Source organism: Euphorbia lathyris, chromosome 10 (assembly GCF_963576675.1).
Source record: "Euphorbia lathyris chromosome 10, ddEupLath1.1, whole genome shotgun sequence".
Lineage (NCBI taxonomy): Eukaryota > Viridiplantae > Streptophyta > Magnoliopsida > Malpighiales > Euphorbiaceae > Euphorbia > Euphorbia lathyris.
In genome coordinates, this window is record NC_088919.1 from 56,986,487 (window position 1) to 57,001,519 (window position 15,033).

The following is a 15,033-nucleotide window of genomic DNA, read 5'->3' on the forward strand; positions in this document are numbered from 1 at the left end:
TATCTCCAATCTTATTTTGAATTTTGTCATTAAAAAAATATCAATAACTAATTATTTTAAAAAAGGTTAAAAGGTTAAAGGATAGTGTTTACATTTCTAAAATAAAAATAAACTCATCTGGTATAATACAAATAAAAATTATCAATTTGATCAAAGCCAAAACATTATTATCATTTGTGATGTTTATATAAAAAAACCCAATAAATAAATCAAATTCACAAAAAAAATATTTAAGTTTCCAGCCTCATTGTATATTGCATCTTGTTGTAGAATAATTAGTTAAATATAATACAGCCAATGAAATAAAGATACCAAATAGCCATACATACACAATTATACTTCTTATTTAACTGCAGAAAATTCAATAACAAACTTGTGAGGTTAAACATGGGATTTCCACAAATGATCTTTTGAGTCTAATATAAATCTCATTTCTAATTTAATATAACCCTGAAGAGGTAAGATAATTATCTTTCAACTAGCTAAAATCACAAGTAACATTCAACAAATTTTCCTTCCAAAATAGTTATATGGACACTTATACTTAATGAGTCCGGATGCCATTATGCTATAAAAACTTGTCACTGAATATAGAATTCATGGGTATTATTTCCATGAAAGAAAAATAATTTACCAGTTTACATCCTTGTTACATTCCAAAATTATAAGTTTTTGTCTCAAAAACCTGCATTCAACAGGTTACAGCGGTTGAATCACCCACCTGCTGTCAAAAGTGATATAAAACATGCCCAAAAATTTACCTAAAGGATGTCTTTAGTCTTCAAGCTCAATAATTTTAACCACTGATGCATCTCCAACTTTCTGGCAAACAACTACTCTGTCATGTGACTTTATAACTCCAGCTGTCTTTCCATAGTCAAGAGCAACTTTTAAGACCGACTCATTTGTTGCACTAGTTGATTCCGCCTGAGTAACCCAGCATACATACCGGATTTATAATTCTGATTAGTCAATGTAAATATATATGGACATACATATAAGCTATGTTGCATGAAAACTCTGATTTTAAAATGTTTCACACATTTATGAAATCGAAACTCTCAGAAACTTTGTACAAAACGTTTCTGGTCACGTTTCCGTAATTCAAAAAAATTGGAAACTCATGTCCTATAATGTAATTTATTTTCAGAAGCAGATCAATGCTAATCACATGTCTAGATTATCTTCTACACGCTTTCAAAATGAAAGAATCTCTTTTTTCCCTTTATTATGTGACTCTGTAATTCTTTTTATATTATATAAAAGAATAGATGTAATATAGTATATAAGGATTAAAATTCAGTTCTGAAAATTTCTGTTCTCAAAGCATGAGAGATGCGGAATTGCAGTTGCAGTTCATTTAAGAATAACAAAGGGTGCACTTGCACTTAGATATATGAGTGGAAAGAACTTACCGGATGTCGTGGATCAGCAAGCATAGGAAACAGGCCTCTGACAATGAGTGATTGCCGTGCCTGAACATCAACATAATAAAATTCCTTTAGCCTTTATACAAAGAGTCATGAAGCATAAGATATTCAGAACTGCTATGATTTCTATTAGATATAACTAACATGTCGCCAAGATATAAAATTCCAATGCTAAAGCACGATATGGTTAAACAATAATTCCTGAAGTACAGTTACAAAGATTTTTCTACCTCCTGAACAGAATGCAGCAATTCTGGAAATGCCATCATGTCAAACTGCTATGATAGTTTATATCAAGTTCAGTTTGCATGCAAAACTCGTAAATAAGCATAAACCAACAAACACAGGATTTGAATCAAGTATAAAAGTTTTGAAATAAGAGCATACTTCAAAAGCCCCGCTGAAGCTCCATTTCAGTTGATTTGTTTTAAGTCGGGGGATGACAACAGACAGAACAGGCATTGTTGGCCTGTACTTGGCAATCAACCTGCAGATATATTTCCAGATTATAGTCAATGTGAATGTTACTCATGAAAAATAAAATACTATTACAATAATAAATAAATAAATAAATAAAAAGCGGTAAAAGCAAAATTCATGCATGGAGAACTTATTAAAGAAAAAAGAGAAATTGAAATATACCTTGCTGCTCTTCCTGAAGAAGTGAAGCAAATAATGACAGATGCCTTGACTTTAATAGCAGCTCGCACCTGGAAAATTAATTGAGAATAAACTTCAATATATTAGATTAAATAAACATAAACTCAAGTCAAAAGGACATAATCCGAAAAGGTGAGCAACATACCGCTGAGGAAGCAATAGATTCCAAATGGGACATTGGCTCTCCAACATATTTGACAGTTCTCTTGAAATACAAGTCTTGATTGAAAACCTTCTCTGCCTACATGATGCACGATAAAAGAAAAAAATCAAAACTTGCATGGATAAATGGAAAGGATCAAATAGAAGTCAAATGTCATTTGATGCTTTCTCATAATAGGAATATTCTCTGTTTCATCTTTTTATCAAAGCCCAGCATAGTCAATTGCTTTAACAGTCTTAGATTATGCAGAGACAGATTAATATGATCAATCACTCTTCTGAAAACTACTGGGTCCAGGAATGAACTGTGCCCATTGGCGTCCTGATATCAAACCTAGAGTAGTAGAAGTAACAAAATCATACTTTCACCACAATAGACAGCACATGCTACCTTTTTTAATCTTTAACTGGAAAAATAATGACAGAAAGTGTAGTATATTCGAAATATTATCTGCGGCATAAGAGGTCTTATCACATTATGATGGCCACAGCATGTAAATTACAGATTTAGCACACAACACAAGCTCAGAATTCAATTTCTTGAGAAGTACCAGTTCATAGATATTCAACTCTTAAACTAACAAATTTAGTTTGCAATCACAGAGAGCAAATGGTAGCAAAAGAAAGAAAGAACTAAGCATTTACCTCAGCACAAATTTTACCAACCGTAGAAATGGTTTCAACAGGGTACAGTCCACGAAGAGTCTCAGCACCAAGAAGAATTGCATCACTTCCTGCCGAAAGTGCAATAGAAAAAAAATAAGATGCAGATTTAGCATGTTATATTTGTAAATTGTAACATTCTAAGCAAAAACTATGTAGATAGTAAAAAGCAAATCAACAAATAGCAAAACAAGTAGCGCAGACAAATTTGATAAACTGAAGTGGCATCTGTATTACATATCTTGCAATCAAATGGAAAAAATAAGCTCGGAATTCGATTAGATAAACTGAAGTGACATCCATATTACATAGCTTGCAGTCATGACAAAGATAATAATGAAAACCTAGACTTTTGGGAGAACATCAAAACACTACGAAAATACAAGGAATATAATTTGATGGTGAAGCTGTGGGTGGTAGTAAGAGTGGTTCGGTACTCAAACTGCAAAGGACATACATATTGTTTTCAAGGTTTTTGTTGTGCTGAACTTTAAGTTAAAATGGAGTTCTGAAACCTATTTGATGATCCTACAGGCCTGCTAAGGGGAAAATTAACATATTCACCAATTATTTCATTCGCATCAATTCACTCAACTGACCTAGGCCAAGAACGCAGATAAAAAAAATTGCCACTCACCATACCCTATGCATTCCAATCCTATAAGCTTGAGATTAGGCATACAAGACAAACAAGCATAATCAACAACAAGCATACACCTCAATTATAAACTATGACATACCATCCAACACAGCATTGGCAACATCAGTTGCTTCCGCACGAGTTGGCCTCAGGTTGTCCGTCATACTGTCCACAACACGAGTTACTACTGCAGGCTTGCCAGCCATGTTACACTTGTAAAGAGCAGCTTTCTGAAACAAGAACACCTGCAATGCAAAGACAGGATTAATCAGCACATTTCATGCAACGTTATCAGTGATACATTCTAACCAAGCATGAGCCATCTACAGACCAACCTGAAAACTGGGGATTGAACTATGGATTTCTTATTATAACCCGACAATAATTCACGGAAAAAAAAAAAACTAACCTTCTCAGGAGGGAGATCAATACCCAAATTCCCACGAGAAAGAATAATTCCATCAGCTTCTTGTAATATCTCATCAAAATGTGTTAATCCCTGAAAAATAATATTTGAAAATTCATTCACAAAACAATCACTCTTGCTTGGAAATCAGTTAGAGTTTAAGAAACAGCCTAGATAAGTGATAAACAAATCGCATGCACAACTGACTAACCTCCACATTTTCAATCTTGGCAAAAATTTGAGTCTGAGACAGATCACCCAGCTTAGAAAGGTACTGACGGGCCTGCATTAAGGCACAAAGAAGAACGTCATCAAACTTATGCAAACAAACAGTAAAATACAACAGATTCCGAAGCTTATATGGCAAGGCAAAATTTGTTAAAACGGGACTCACCTCACGGACATCTTCTGCATGCCGTGTGTAAGACAGCGATAGGAAGTCAATTTTGTTTTGAACTCCCCACGTACTTATTACCTGAAATTCAAAAATCAGAAAATTAATTTGATAAGTAAGACAAAAGACACATAACTGTAAATTCTTGGATTAACTCATTTGTAAAACAAACAGGTCAAAAGCATGACTAACCTCCTTATCTTTATCGGAAAGGGTAGGTAGATCAATATGAATTTGTGAGACATGAAGAGTAAACAACGACCCCGCCAATGTTGCCGCGTTCTTAATAACACAAACCACATCATCACCCTTCACCTCAGAAACCTGTGCAGTCCCAGAAAAAATTAACGATTGTGCATATGTCGTTAAGCCTTAAGTTAATGTGTACATATGCACCAATAATTAAGTTCCCTTAAAATCCACTTTTCACCAAACCACCAAAAAGATTAAGCATTAAGCTTATTTAAAGACAGAAAGATATTTCAATTCTAACAAAGATAGGAACAAACAGCAAGTTGGTGTTTTGCTAAAACGGAAGTTAAGTGCTGAACTTTATGCATAGAATAGCAGAACATCAAAAATTTTAAATGATAGGTTTTAACAAAATATAAATGCTGAATCTAATAAATTTGTTCGGCAGCTGCCACTTCTAAAATTTGCGAAATAAGAAAATGGCTGGTATACAATCATATTCATTCATATAATTGGAACCAAACAAAATCCTCATTTAGAAAGTATAGTCGCCTTAGGATGTGTTTTTGTTACCTCCAGCCACACGGATGTAGTTTCACTTCCTGTAAACAGGTATTGACCGACAAAAATGGTGTCTCCTGGCTTCACTGCCTGCAAAGAAGAACAAGTTTAAAATGTCTTTGAAAATTGCAACAAGATTATGCATTATAATAATTCATAATAGGAGTTTTTTAATTTAACAAAACTAAAGATATTTGGTTCCATATCATGCCTCGAACTTCAATACAACATAAACCCTTTCTATGTTCTTTTACCTCTAAACATAGATTGATATTTATTTTTTTGGGAGAAGCATCAAAAGTGAAGCAATTGGAGATGAAAAGAGTTGAAAGCTTGGAGAAGTAGTTCAAATAGCATGCTAAAAGAACCACATGCTAGACGAGTAAATAGGAGGTTAATCAAAATAATAAATATACATCATAGTACCTGGACATTTTACATTAAGACAAAAATATGGACTTAAATGCTAATGATAAATTAGCTAAACAGTTGTAACATTTCCAATACATTATAAACTCAATGTCAGATTTAAGTAGTAGAACTCGTTATATTACTGCTCGGATGACGAATAAAAATACAGAGCAGACACATAATGCTCAGAAAAACAAGAGCAAACACAGTGATTATTTTTTGGAGATAGTGGAACCTTGGATAGCCCATCAAAATTGATGGGAAGTACATCGGATGAGGCATCTTGATCTTGATTTGGAGTTAAAGTTACAACAGCATCTGCAAGTAGAGATATGGATTGCTCGCTTCTGTTGATAACCTGCAATTCGGGACCCACCGTATCCAGCATAACCTACATATGGCGGCACTCATTTAATACACCTCAATAAGACAAATGATAATTTTACATAGTCATTTAATTTCAGAGGAACACTGAAAATAAATTATAAATTAATTTTTGGCTCCTATTGCAATAACAACCAAAACAACTCAGTTATAAAGAAAACGATGATGAAAATAGAATTACATTTACTATTAACAATGATATATAATAATCGTAAGTACTAAGCAGGGAAATCAATGGCTTAACAATTAATTGCAAAGGCTTGCAATGTAAGTTAATAGCTCATGTGAAAAACAACGAGTCGTTTTCATCATTCACAAACTCAATTCCCATTCTTCAAGTAAACAATTAAAAAAAGAAAAGGCTAAGAAGCTTACAGCACAGAGCTTCTTAGTGCTTTTAACAGAAGCTTTCAAGTTATCTAGAGTCTCCTGGTGAAACGCCGCGTCACCCCATGAAAAATCGAACCGAGCCACTAACCATCCAAAACGCAAATAAATAAATAAAAACATCAGTTTACCTCATCTATCTCTTGAGCTAAAATCAAATTAACAGAACTCACCGGACATTCCAGCCTTGAGGCAGTTTGAAATAACATCAACTGATCGAGACTTAGGACCTAGAGTCCCAACAATCTTCGTCATTGCCAGAAAAAAACTCTGCAAATTAACAAAATCAATATATAAACATCATCGCGGAAAACAAATAACAGATCCAACAAAGAAAACCGATTGTTAAAAATTAAAAATACTCACAGCCTTCGATGGCTCCAGTATTGAAGCCATCCTTATTGGCTCCTCAAGAAGCAGATGACTGGAATGCATCTTCCCCGATTAAACAGTATAAAAATCGAAATACAAAAAGACCTAATGAAACAGAAGAAATTCAAACTGAGATTTAGAGAGAGCGACAAGGAGAAAGAACGCTACGATTTTGACGCTTTTTGAGTGTATAGCGTGAATCGGACGAAGAAGCGTTTGTGTTTTGGGGGTTGTTTGGTTCTGTATATAATTCTGCCCCTAGAATATGCTAAGCGGTATCTTTTTTTCTTTAATGATATTTCTCGTACGGTGGCTGAGGACTGAAAAAAGTGTTGGTTTATTGCTGGAAGCGGGTTGGCTTTTTTTAACATTCAACTTTTCTAGATCACATAATTGCCACGTGTCAGAATAAGTGGGGCCAGATGAGTTCATCAACCGTTAACTAGCGAACGCGGGTAAATTACATTTATGGCCACTGAATTTTACATATCTTAACATTGTGGCCACTAAACTTTAATTTTTAATTGTATGCCACTGAATTTTATACTTTTTAACACCGGTTCACATTCAACGCTTTAAAACGACCATTAACGGTTTTAAAATAAAATATTCAAAGAATTAATGATATTCTAAGGAACTTAACTTCTTAAAAGTTTTCGTTTTGAGCAGTGGCGGAACCAGGACCCGAGATGACCCGAGGCTCAAACATATCAGTAAAAAAAAATTCAAAACGTCAAAAAAAAATTGAAATTAACTGTGCGGTTAACGGTAAATTTTCAAAGTCAAGCCCGTTAGGACTGGACAAAAAATTTTTAGACTCCAACGCATTAAAACTGTAAAAATGTTATCATTTTTTTTTAGAAACTAGTATTGAACTAATAAAAAATTAAACATGTTTATTTTTTTTAATGGTAAAGGCATAATAAAAATGAATATTAAATATGTTTACTTTTTTTTAGGCTTAATACATCATTTGCTCCCTGAACTTGTCCAAAAAGCTTGATTGACCCCTGAACTTTCAAAGTGTTCCAATAGCTCCCCGAACTTGCAAAAAGTGTTCAGTTAGCCACCTAAACTTGCGTAAAACGTAATCAATTGGTCACTCGATCGTAAAAAAGTAAGTTAAATACGGAAGATGTATTCCACGAGTCTTATAAAAAGTAAAACGACCAAAATCGGAATATACGGTTCTAATATTAGAGAAGACAAGTTGTATAGTTAAGCAAGACAAGTTGTATAGTTGAGCAAGCAATGACTTCATTTTTAATCTATTTTTTTAATTATGCAATAACATTCTAAGATACGTGGAATACATCTTCCGCATTTAACTTACTTTTTTACGACCGAATGATCAATTGATTACGTTTTACGCAAGTTCATAGGGGCTAACTGAATATTTTTTACAAGTTCAAGGGGCTATCGGAACACTTTGAAAGTTCAGGGAGGCAATCAAGCTTTTTGAACAAGTTCAGGGGACAAATGATGTATTAACCCTTTTTTTAATGGTAAAGACATATTAAAAATGAATTCAAAAATGTTATCTCAAGTGTTATCAAAATAAAAATAAAGAGTCGATTTAAATTAATTAATAATGGTTACATGTTTTTATAATTATTAAAAAAATAAAATATAAATAAATAAAAACTTTTAAAAAAAAATGAGGTTGAAGGGGGTTGAACATAAGATCTCTCAAATAGAAATAAGCATTCTTAACCATCTCATCTCATATACCTTTAAACACTGAAATAATACTACATAGAGTCAATATGATTCTCTCCAAAATATTACCAGACACCATTATTAAAAAAAAAATCTTAATTCTCCGGCTGCCTGCCGGGGCTCGAGCCCCCCTAACCCCCCTTGGTTCCGTCTCTAGTTTTGAGGTCATTTAGGTATTGTTTGGTTAGAAGATAGAGTAAATTTTTAGAGAGAGAAAAAACTCCAAAAAATGTCATTTTGGAAAATTAAAAATATGATTTCATGGTAAATGTCGTTCTGGACAATTTTCATTTTAAGATTGTTAACGGTCATTTTGAGGAGTTAGTTAAAGTTGAGTGGCTATCAGTGTTAAAAAAGTGTAAAGTTTAATGGTTATACCTAGGACTGGGTGTGGATCTTAGAGATTCTTGAACCGAACCGAATATCCGGAAAAAAAAGATCCAAAGTTGGATTGAACGGTTGACTTTTTCTATAGGACCGAATGGAATTGTATCGTTAACTTAATTAGGTACAATTCTTGAGATTTTCAAATTCCTAATATTACTGAGTAAATAGGTTTGAGATTCTAGAACCAGACCGAATATCTAGAAAAAAAATACATGACCGACTTTTTCGTTAGAACCGAACCGAATTGTACCGTTAACTTTAGTAGATACAATTTTAGAGATTTTTAAATCCCTGAATTATACCCTGGTTATACTATTAAGAATTAAAGTTTAATGACAATAATGTTAAAATGACTGAAGTTAAGTGGCCATGGATGTAATTTACCTAGCGAACGCACATGAACGTTAATGTAGCTGCATTTGCATACCAGCGGCGCACCTAATCTCGGTCGTGGAGAAGGGGAAATGTGAAGCCGAGTGTGTGAAATGTGCGCGTGAAAGGCGGGAGTGTTGTCGATTGGTCATTTACTAGCGCGTGTATATAACGCGTTAATAATGGTGTGGTGTGGAGGCGTTGGGGTGACACGTGCCTTGGTGCGGAGGTGATAGAACTGGGGGTCGGACGTTGGAATAAAAACAAGTGGAAAGTGCGAGTGCGCCTCGCCCAAGGAAAGAAAGGGCGAAAGGGTCAAGAAAAGAGAACAGGAAATTCAAATCCAATGGGCTGTCGTTTTGTACTATATTAATTACCGTTTTAGGGACAACGGAATTTGTTAAGAAAAGTCAACTATTTAACTTCCATATTTTAGATGGTACCACGTGTTACTCGTTGATTCCGACCTTACAATGATATATATATAGTCCATGTACTAATAATAAAAGGCCAATTTGGCCCTTCAACTTGTGCTTAAATAAATTTTTGATATCAATTTAGTCTCTCTTTTTTTCTATATATATATATATATCTTATATCATTCCATTATATCATTCCATTAGATTAACAAGTACATATACAGTATGAAAATAAAACATCTCACACATACATACAGGCTACAGTCAGTACAAAATCCATAAAGGGAAGAAAATAGATTAGAAAGAGCAATAAAAATACTACAACGAGCAATAAAGCAAAAAAATACAAATACTTCTCGTAAGTCGAATCTTGTTAAAAAAATGTCTAATACATACTTCATCATATAGGCTCTTCCGGACATTTGGATCTGAGTCCTTTCTTTTTTTTACAATTACGTAGATTTATAGATATACGGATAAGATGAACCTTTTCCGCTCTTGGTGAGACCGAAAAAAAAAATTGAACGAAATATAGTTAACGGGTTAGAACTGACAGAAAAAGAAGTTTAATTATTGATAACTTGCTGGATCCGATTTGATGATCTCCGCCGTAGTTACCTGCAAAACAGAACCGGAGACAGGATCTCCGGAAAAACTCTCCGACGATCAAGTCAGTTTTTGTAGGAGGGTTGGTAAATTGACAATAGTATTGTGGGAAAAATGTGAATGTACCTTTCCCCCTTTGGCCTTAGGGCTTTTTATAAGTGTTCTTAAGTAACCGCCGAGGGCGGTTACCCCTTCCAGGCCATGTTCCGAGGGCGGTTACTCCTTTTTAGGTCATGCCCCCTCTCATGGCTTTCGTGGCAACAAACGTGGTATCGTTTGTCCTGAGTGGGAGTTTTAGTGCTCCATTTAGGAATTCGGGGTGGTTACTCACTTCACCCGCTTCCTCTATTCGGGTCCCATCCCATCTTAGACCATGGATCTAAGTATGGGCTGGGCCCGTGTAATGAATTCGGCCCGGTTTGGCTTCGCGGGTCATCACATGCCTCCCCTTAGTTTGGCAAGAGCCCTTTAGGGTCTTTTTTATAAGAGACTCTTCGTTTTTGTCTGGATTTTCAAAATTCAAAAATTGTGACTTTCCCTTTCCCGTCGTTTCTTTTCCGGCATCCACCTTTTGCGTCGTTTCTCTTCCGGCATCAACCTTTTTGCGTCCGTTCTTCTCTGTGTCGTCTTTCATATGTAAGTGTTCCTTTCCAGAATTTGTACCTCGCTCGATTCTTTGCTTCTGTTCATTTTCCTTCATCAATATGTCGAACCCTGACCTCGACTTCGCACCATTCGACGAAAATTACGTCCGCGAGGTCTCCCATGAGGTCGAGGAGATGGTTGATGAAGCTTCAACCAGCTCTCCTGGGTCTGATTCTCATCCCGCCGACTTCCTCCACTTGGCGAATACAACCGATGAGGGGCTAGGTTTTGACCCTAAAAAGTTGATTCCGCCACCTGTCCCAACCCCCCGTTTATTACCGAAGAAGGACAGGTCGGGAAGTCTAGTTTGTCAATAGACAATTGACGATTTGGGGGAGCAGTATCCTTGGCTCCAAGGCCTCGAAACCCTTATTCCCGGGGAGGATAAAGGACCGGGCGACTACCCAAAGGGGTATTTCACCATTTTCGTCGCCCAGATCATCTGCGGCTTCACGTATCCACTGGCGGATGAGGTTGCCTCCGTCCTTGGCGGTTACGGAATCACACCCGGTCAGTTGCATCCCAATGGATGGGCTGATTTAACTCTGGACAAATTTCTAGCGGATTGTCTGGAGGTTCCCTTCTCGCTCAAAATTTTCTCCAAGCTTCATCATTTCAAAAGTTCGACGGGGTATTTTACTTTCATCCGTCAGAGCGGTTACTATGGTTTTGACGAGAAGCTGAACAAAATCCGCGAGTGGGACCGATCTTATTTCTTCATCAAGTTTCACGAAGGGAATCCGAACTTCCCTCGCCGTTGGGGCCGACCAATGTAAAGAGTTTGAACTTCGGTTACCCCAGCGAGGAAGAATCCGCTGTGATCAAGTTTTTGAAGGGTACTCCTCCCTTTGTATGGACATATGATCAGGCTTTCCACATGCTAAGGAGCCGAGTGGCGATTGCCTATCGCGAGGGGGATCACGTTGTCTATATCCCTTATCGCGTTTTTGTACAAGGTACTTTTTATTTCCAAGTTGATGATTTCTTTTAACCCTTTACAGGGGTGATCCTTTATCTCAACTCGCTGCAGATCGGGAGGCTAAAGCCCTAGCGAGAAGGAAGAGGCGAATGGAGGGAAACACTTCAGTCGCAGGGGCGAATTCTCCTAGAGGGGCGATTACTTCTATCGAGGCGATTTCTCCCGCAAGGGCCTCCGTTTCACAAGGTCCAGCTTCTGCTTCCGAGGACCTTCCCTTAACTAGGAAGCGGAAGAATACTGCGGATACATAGTCTTCTCGTCCCAGAAAGAAAAATGCTTATGTGTCCCTCACTGTTGGCGGTACACCTGTATCCGCCTCGTCCAAAGGAAAAAGTAGTACACCAATCCATGAGGTATATTGATCTATTCCCCTTTTTTATGTTGTTAATTTTTCCTTAAGAGTTATCTGCTGTTCTCCTGATCTTTCTCCTTATGCATTCGCAGCCAATTCCCGATATCAGCGGGTGGTGGACTAGGACCTTTGGCATGGCTGTGAGCTTCTCGTGTAGGGACATTGTTTCTTCCACATGCAATGTCCTTGGGCGACTCCCCTCTGCTTCCCACGTGCGAGAGCAAGTGCCGCTTCCTACTGCTATGGAGGGGATTGAGAAGCGGGCCATAGAGGTATATTGTTACTTGTGATATTCTCTTTCAAGGATCTTGCATTTGTAGTAACCGCACATTTCTATCCGCTCTTATTATCTGCGAATCATCTTTTATGCAGATTATTAACTTCGCGGAGGGTGCTCTCCTAAGGGATGCTGAACGCGCTAAAGAGTTGGAGAACCTTGGTACTGAATTGGCGACTCAGAAGTCGCTTTATGATGATGTCTAAGGGGAGGTAAAGGCTCTTGAAGGCGCTTGTCAGAAGGTTATGAGCGAGAAGGAGGAAGCTCTCAGATCCCTCCAGGCTAAGTCCAACGAGCTGCAAAAGGTCCTTGATGATCTAAATTCATCCAAGGAGGCTCTGGAGATGCAAAAGAAGAAAGCTGAGGAGATTCTAGCCGAAGATGGTGCTCGCATCTATTGGTATAGGGAGCGAATTCATGCTGCTTATGAGCATGGGCATCCAGATCGAGTACTTAGCCGCCCCAAGGTTCCCATCCCCGAAAAGGATCTAACTGAGAAGTGGGACAAGCTGGAAGCCGAGGATGCTGATATGGATGAGGTACTCTTCTTAGATTGGCAGAGTTTTCAGAACCCTCCAATTAGCTGCGAGATCCCTACTCAGAACGCGGAAAAAGAGGCACCACAAGACCTTTCTCAGCCTGAGCAAGAGGTACCGCCCTTTAAAGCGGTTACTGATTCGAGGGTTGAGGATTCGCTTGAAGCAGATCCGCCCACTGGAGGAGATGAGGGAGCCGCTGAAGGCGAGGAGGGCCATAGGGGTGAAGGAGAGGAAGCTGTAGCATAGTTTGATTTATATCTGGACTGTTGTATGTAACAAACTGCCCGTATATATATATATTTTATTTTGCTTGCCGCTTTACCTATACGTGCGATTGTTGCTTTATTCCTTATTGCCCTTTGTTTTCATACGTGACCCTTGCCCTTTTGCCGACTCCATATTTGTATTTCCTCGTAGTTTAGTTTCGTTTCCGCTAGGGTGGCCAGACCCTTTTTGCAATTTTTTGAGTACTCGTTACTTCGCTTAATTTTATGCCTTATCTTATAATTTTTCTTTCGAAAATAATATAATCATAAGGTTAATCATAAGGTTTTGCGAGTGATGCGTAATCATGCATCCGCCTTTCTTTAAGAGGCAACACATTTATGTGTTTTTAAGTTCAACCATAAGGTTTTTGCGAGTGATGCGTAATCATGCATCCGCCTTTCTTAATAGGCAACACATTTATGTGTTTTTAAGTTTAACCATAAGGTTTTTGCGCGATTTACCCGCCTTTTGTTTGTAGATAACACACTGAAGTGGTTGTCCTAAAAAGGATCCGCACTCAAACGCCGTATGTAACAATTGAACATCTTTATTGATAAAAGAAAAGACTTTTTGTTACATTGGTATATGAAATGTGCGGGATCAAAGCCTCATTAAAACCTTTTATCAGAAAACCCAGTGGGAAAAAACTCATAAAAGGAAAAAGAGTACTCGTCATTTCCCTGAACTACCCGGCCCGTTTATATAGGCGCAGATTTTCTAGATTCCAGGTGCGCGGGAGCTTTTTTCCGCTTATTTCTTCTATTTCAAAAGTTGATGGTCCCAGCTTCTTGGATACTCTGTATGGTTCGATCCAGTTGACGCCTAATTTGCCTTTGCCATCTCTGGATTGTATTTTGTCCGCTTTTTTCAAGACCAAGTCGTTCTCGTTGATTATCACTTTTCGCACCCTTCTGTCATGATATTTCTTGATTCTATTGCGATACACTGCCATTCGCATGTAAGCTTTTTCTCTTCGTTCTTCAACAGAATCCAATGCATCTCTAATGTTGATAGGATTTTGTGTGTCGCAATAATAAATTATTCGATCTGTAGGCGACTTGATTTCAACAGGTAGGACTGCTTCGGCTCCATAAACCAGCGAGAAAGGTGTTTCGCCAGTTGCTGCTTTTACAGAAGTTCTGTATGCCCATAACATATGGGGTATCTCATCCGCCCAACCTATTTTTTTATCACCTAGCCGCTTCTTGATACCTTGAATCATGGCCCTGTTGGTAACCTCTGTCATACCATTCGATTGGGGATGGTTTACGGAAGAAAAATGATTCTTGATCCCCATGCTTTCGCAGTATGCTTTGAACTTGACACAGTTGAACTGGGTGCCGTTGTCAGTTATAAGCTTTTGCGGGATTCCAAATCGCATGATAATGTTCTCTCGTAAGAACTCGATCATTCGTTCAGGTGTTTGAGCGGTTACTGCCTCCGCTTCTACCCATTTGTTGAAGTGGTCAACTGCGACTACCAAGCACTTCCTTTTCTTTGTCGTTTCTGGGAATGGACCCACTATATCGATTCCTCATGTTGCGAATGGCCATACCGTCATTATAGAGATTTGTTCGGCTCTAGGAACGTGCTTTTCATTCGCATGGATTTGACAGCTGTGACATTCCGCTACCATCTTCTGGGAATCCTCCATCACCTTTGGCCAATAGTATCCCATTAACTTGACCTTTCTTGCCAACGCCGCGGATGCTTCATGTGCGCCGCACATTCCTTCATGGAGTTCTCGCAATACGTAGTCTCCTTCATTGCGGCTAACATATTTCAACCATGGACATGTATATGATTTTC

At 37.6% G+C, this 15,033-nt stretch overlaps 1 protein-coding gene across 2 annotated transcripts; it reads right to left on the bottom strand.

Annotated features, from left to right (window-relative positions):
• Positions 1–585: 585 nt before the first annotated feature.
• LOC136208641 (pyruvate kinase 1, cytosolic) lies at positions 586–6,970 on the bottom strand. 2 transcript variants are annotated; one of them, XM_065999722.1, is made up of 16 exons: positions 6,657–6,968; positions 6,464–6,560; positions 6,279–6,376; positions 5,755–5,910; positions 5,121–5,198; positions 4,548–4,679; positions 4,356–4,436; positions 4,173–4,244; positions 3,965–4,054; positions 3,656–3,800; positions 2,898–2,986; positions 2,236–2,331; positions 2,073–2,140; positions 1,818–1,917; positions 1,416–1,475; positions 586–927 (listed from the first exon to the last, which is right to left on the bottom strand). In XM_065999722.1, the coding sequence occupies exons 1-16, from the start codon at positions 6,723–6,725 to the stop codon at positions 775–777; spliced, it is 1,584 nt and encodes a 527-aa protein (XP_065855794.1). In that variant the 5' UTR covers positions 6,726–6,968; the 3' UTR covers positions 586–774. The 2 variants fall into 2 exon arrangements, with proteins under 2 accessions (XP_065855794.1, XP_065855795.1); XM_065999723.1 differs by lacking the exons at positions 586–927; positions 1,416–1,475 and adding an exon at positions 1,628–1,708 and having other exon boundaries at positions 6,657–6,970.
• Positions 6,971–15,033: the final 8,063 nt, after the last annotated feature.

Bases quoted from the DNA above. Each gene is read 5' to 3' on its own strand.
- LOC136208641 (XM_065999722.1), bottom strand. From the start codon at position 6,725: ATGCATTCCAGTCATCTGCTTCTTGAGGAGCCAATAAGGATGGCTTCA. The intron at 6,377-6,463 runs GTGAGTTCTGTT...TTGGATGGTTAG, and splicing joins CCTCAAGGCTGGAATGTCCG to TGGCTCGGTTCGATTTTTCA. The intron at 4,055-4,172 runs GTTAGTCAGTTG...ATTATTTTTCAG, and splicing joins CCAAGATTGAAAATGTGGAG to GGATTAACACATTTTGATGA.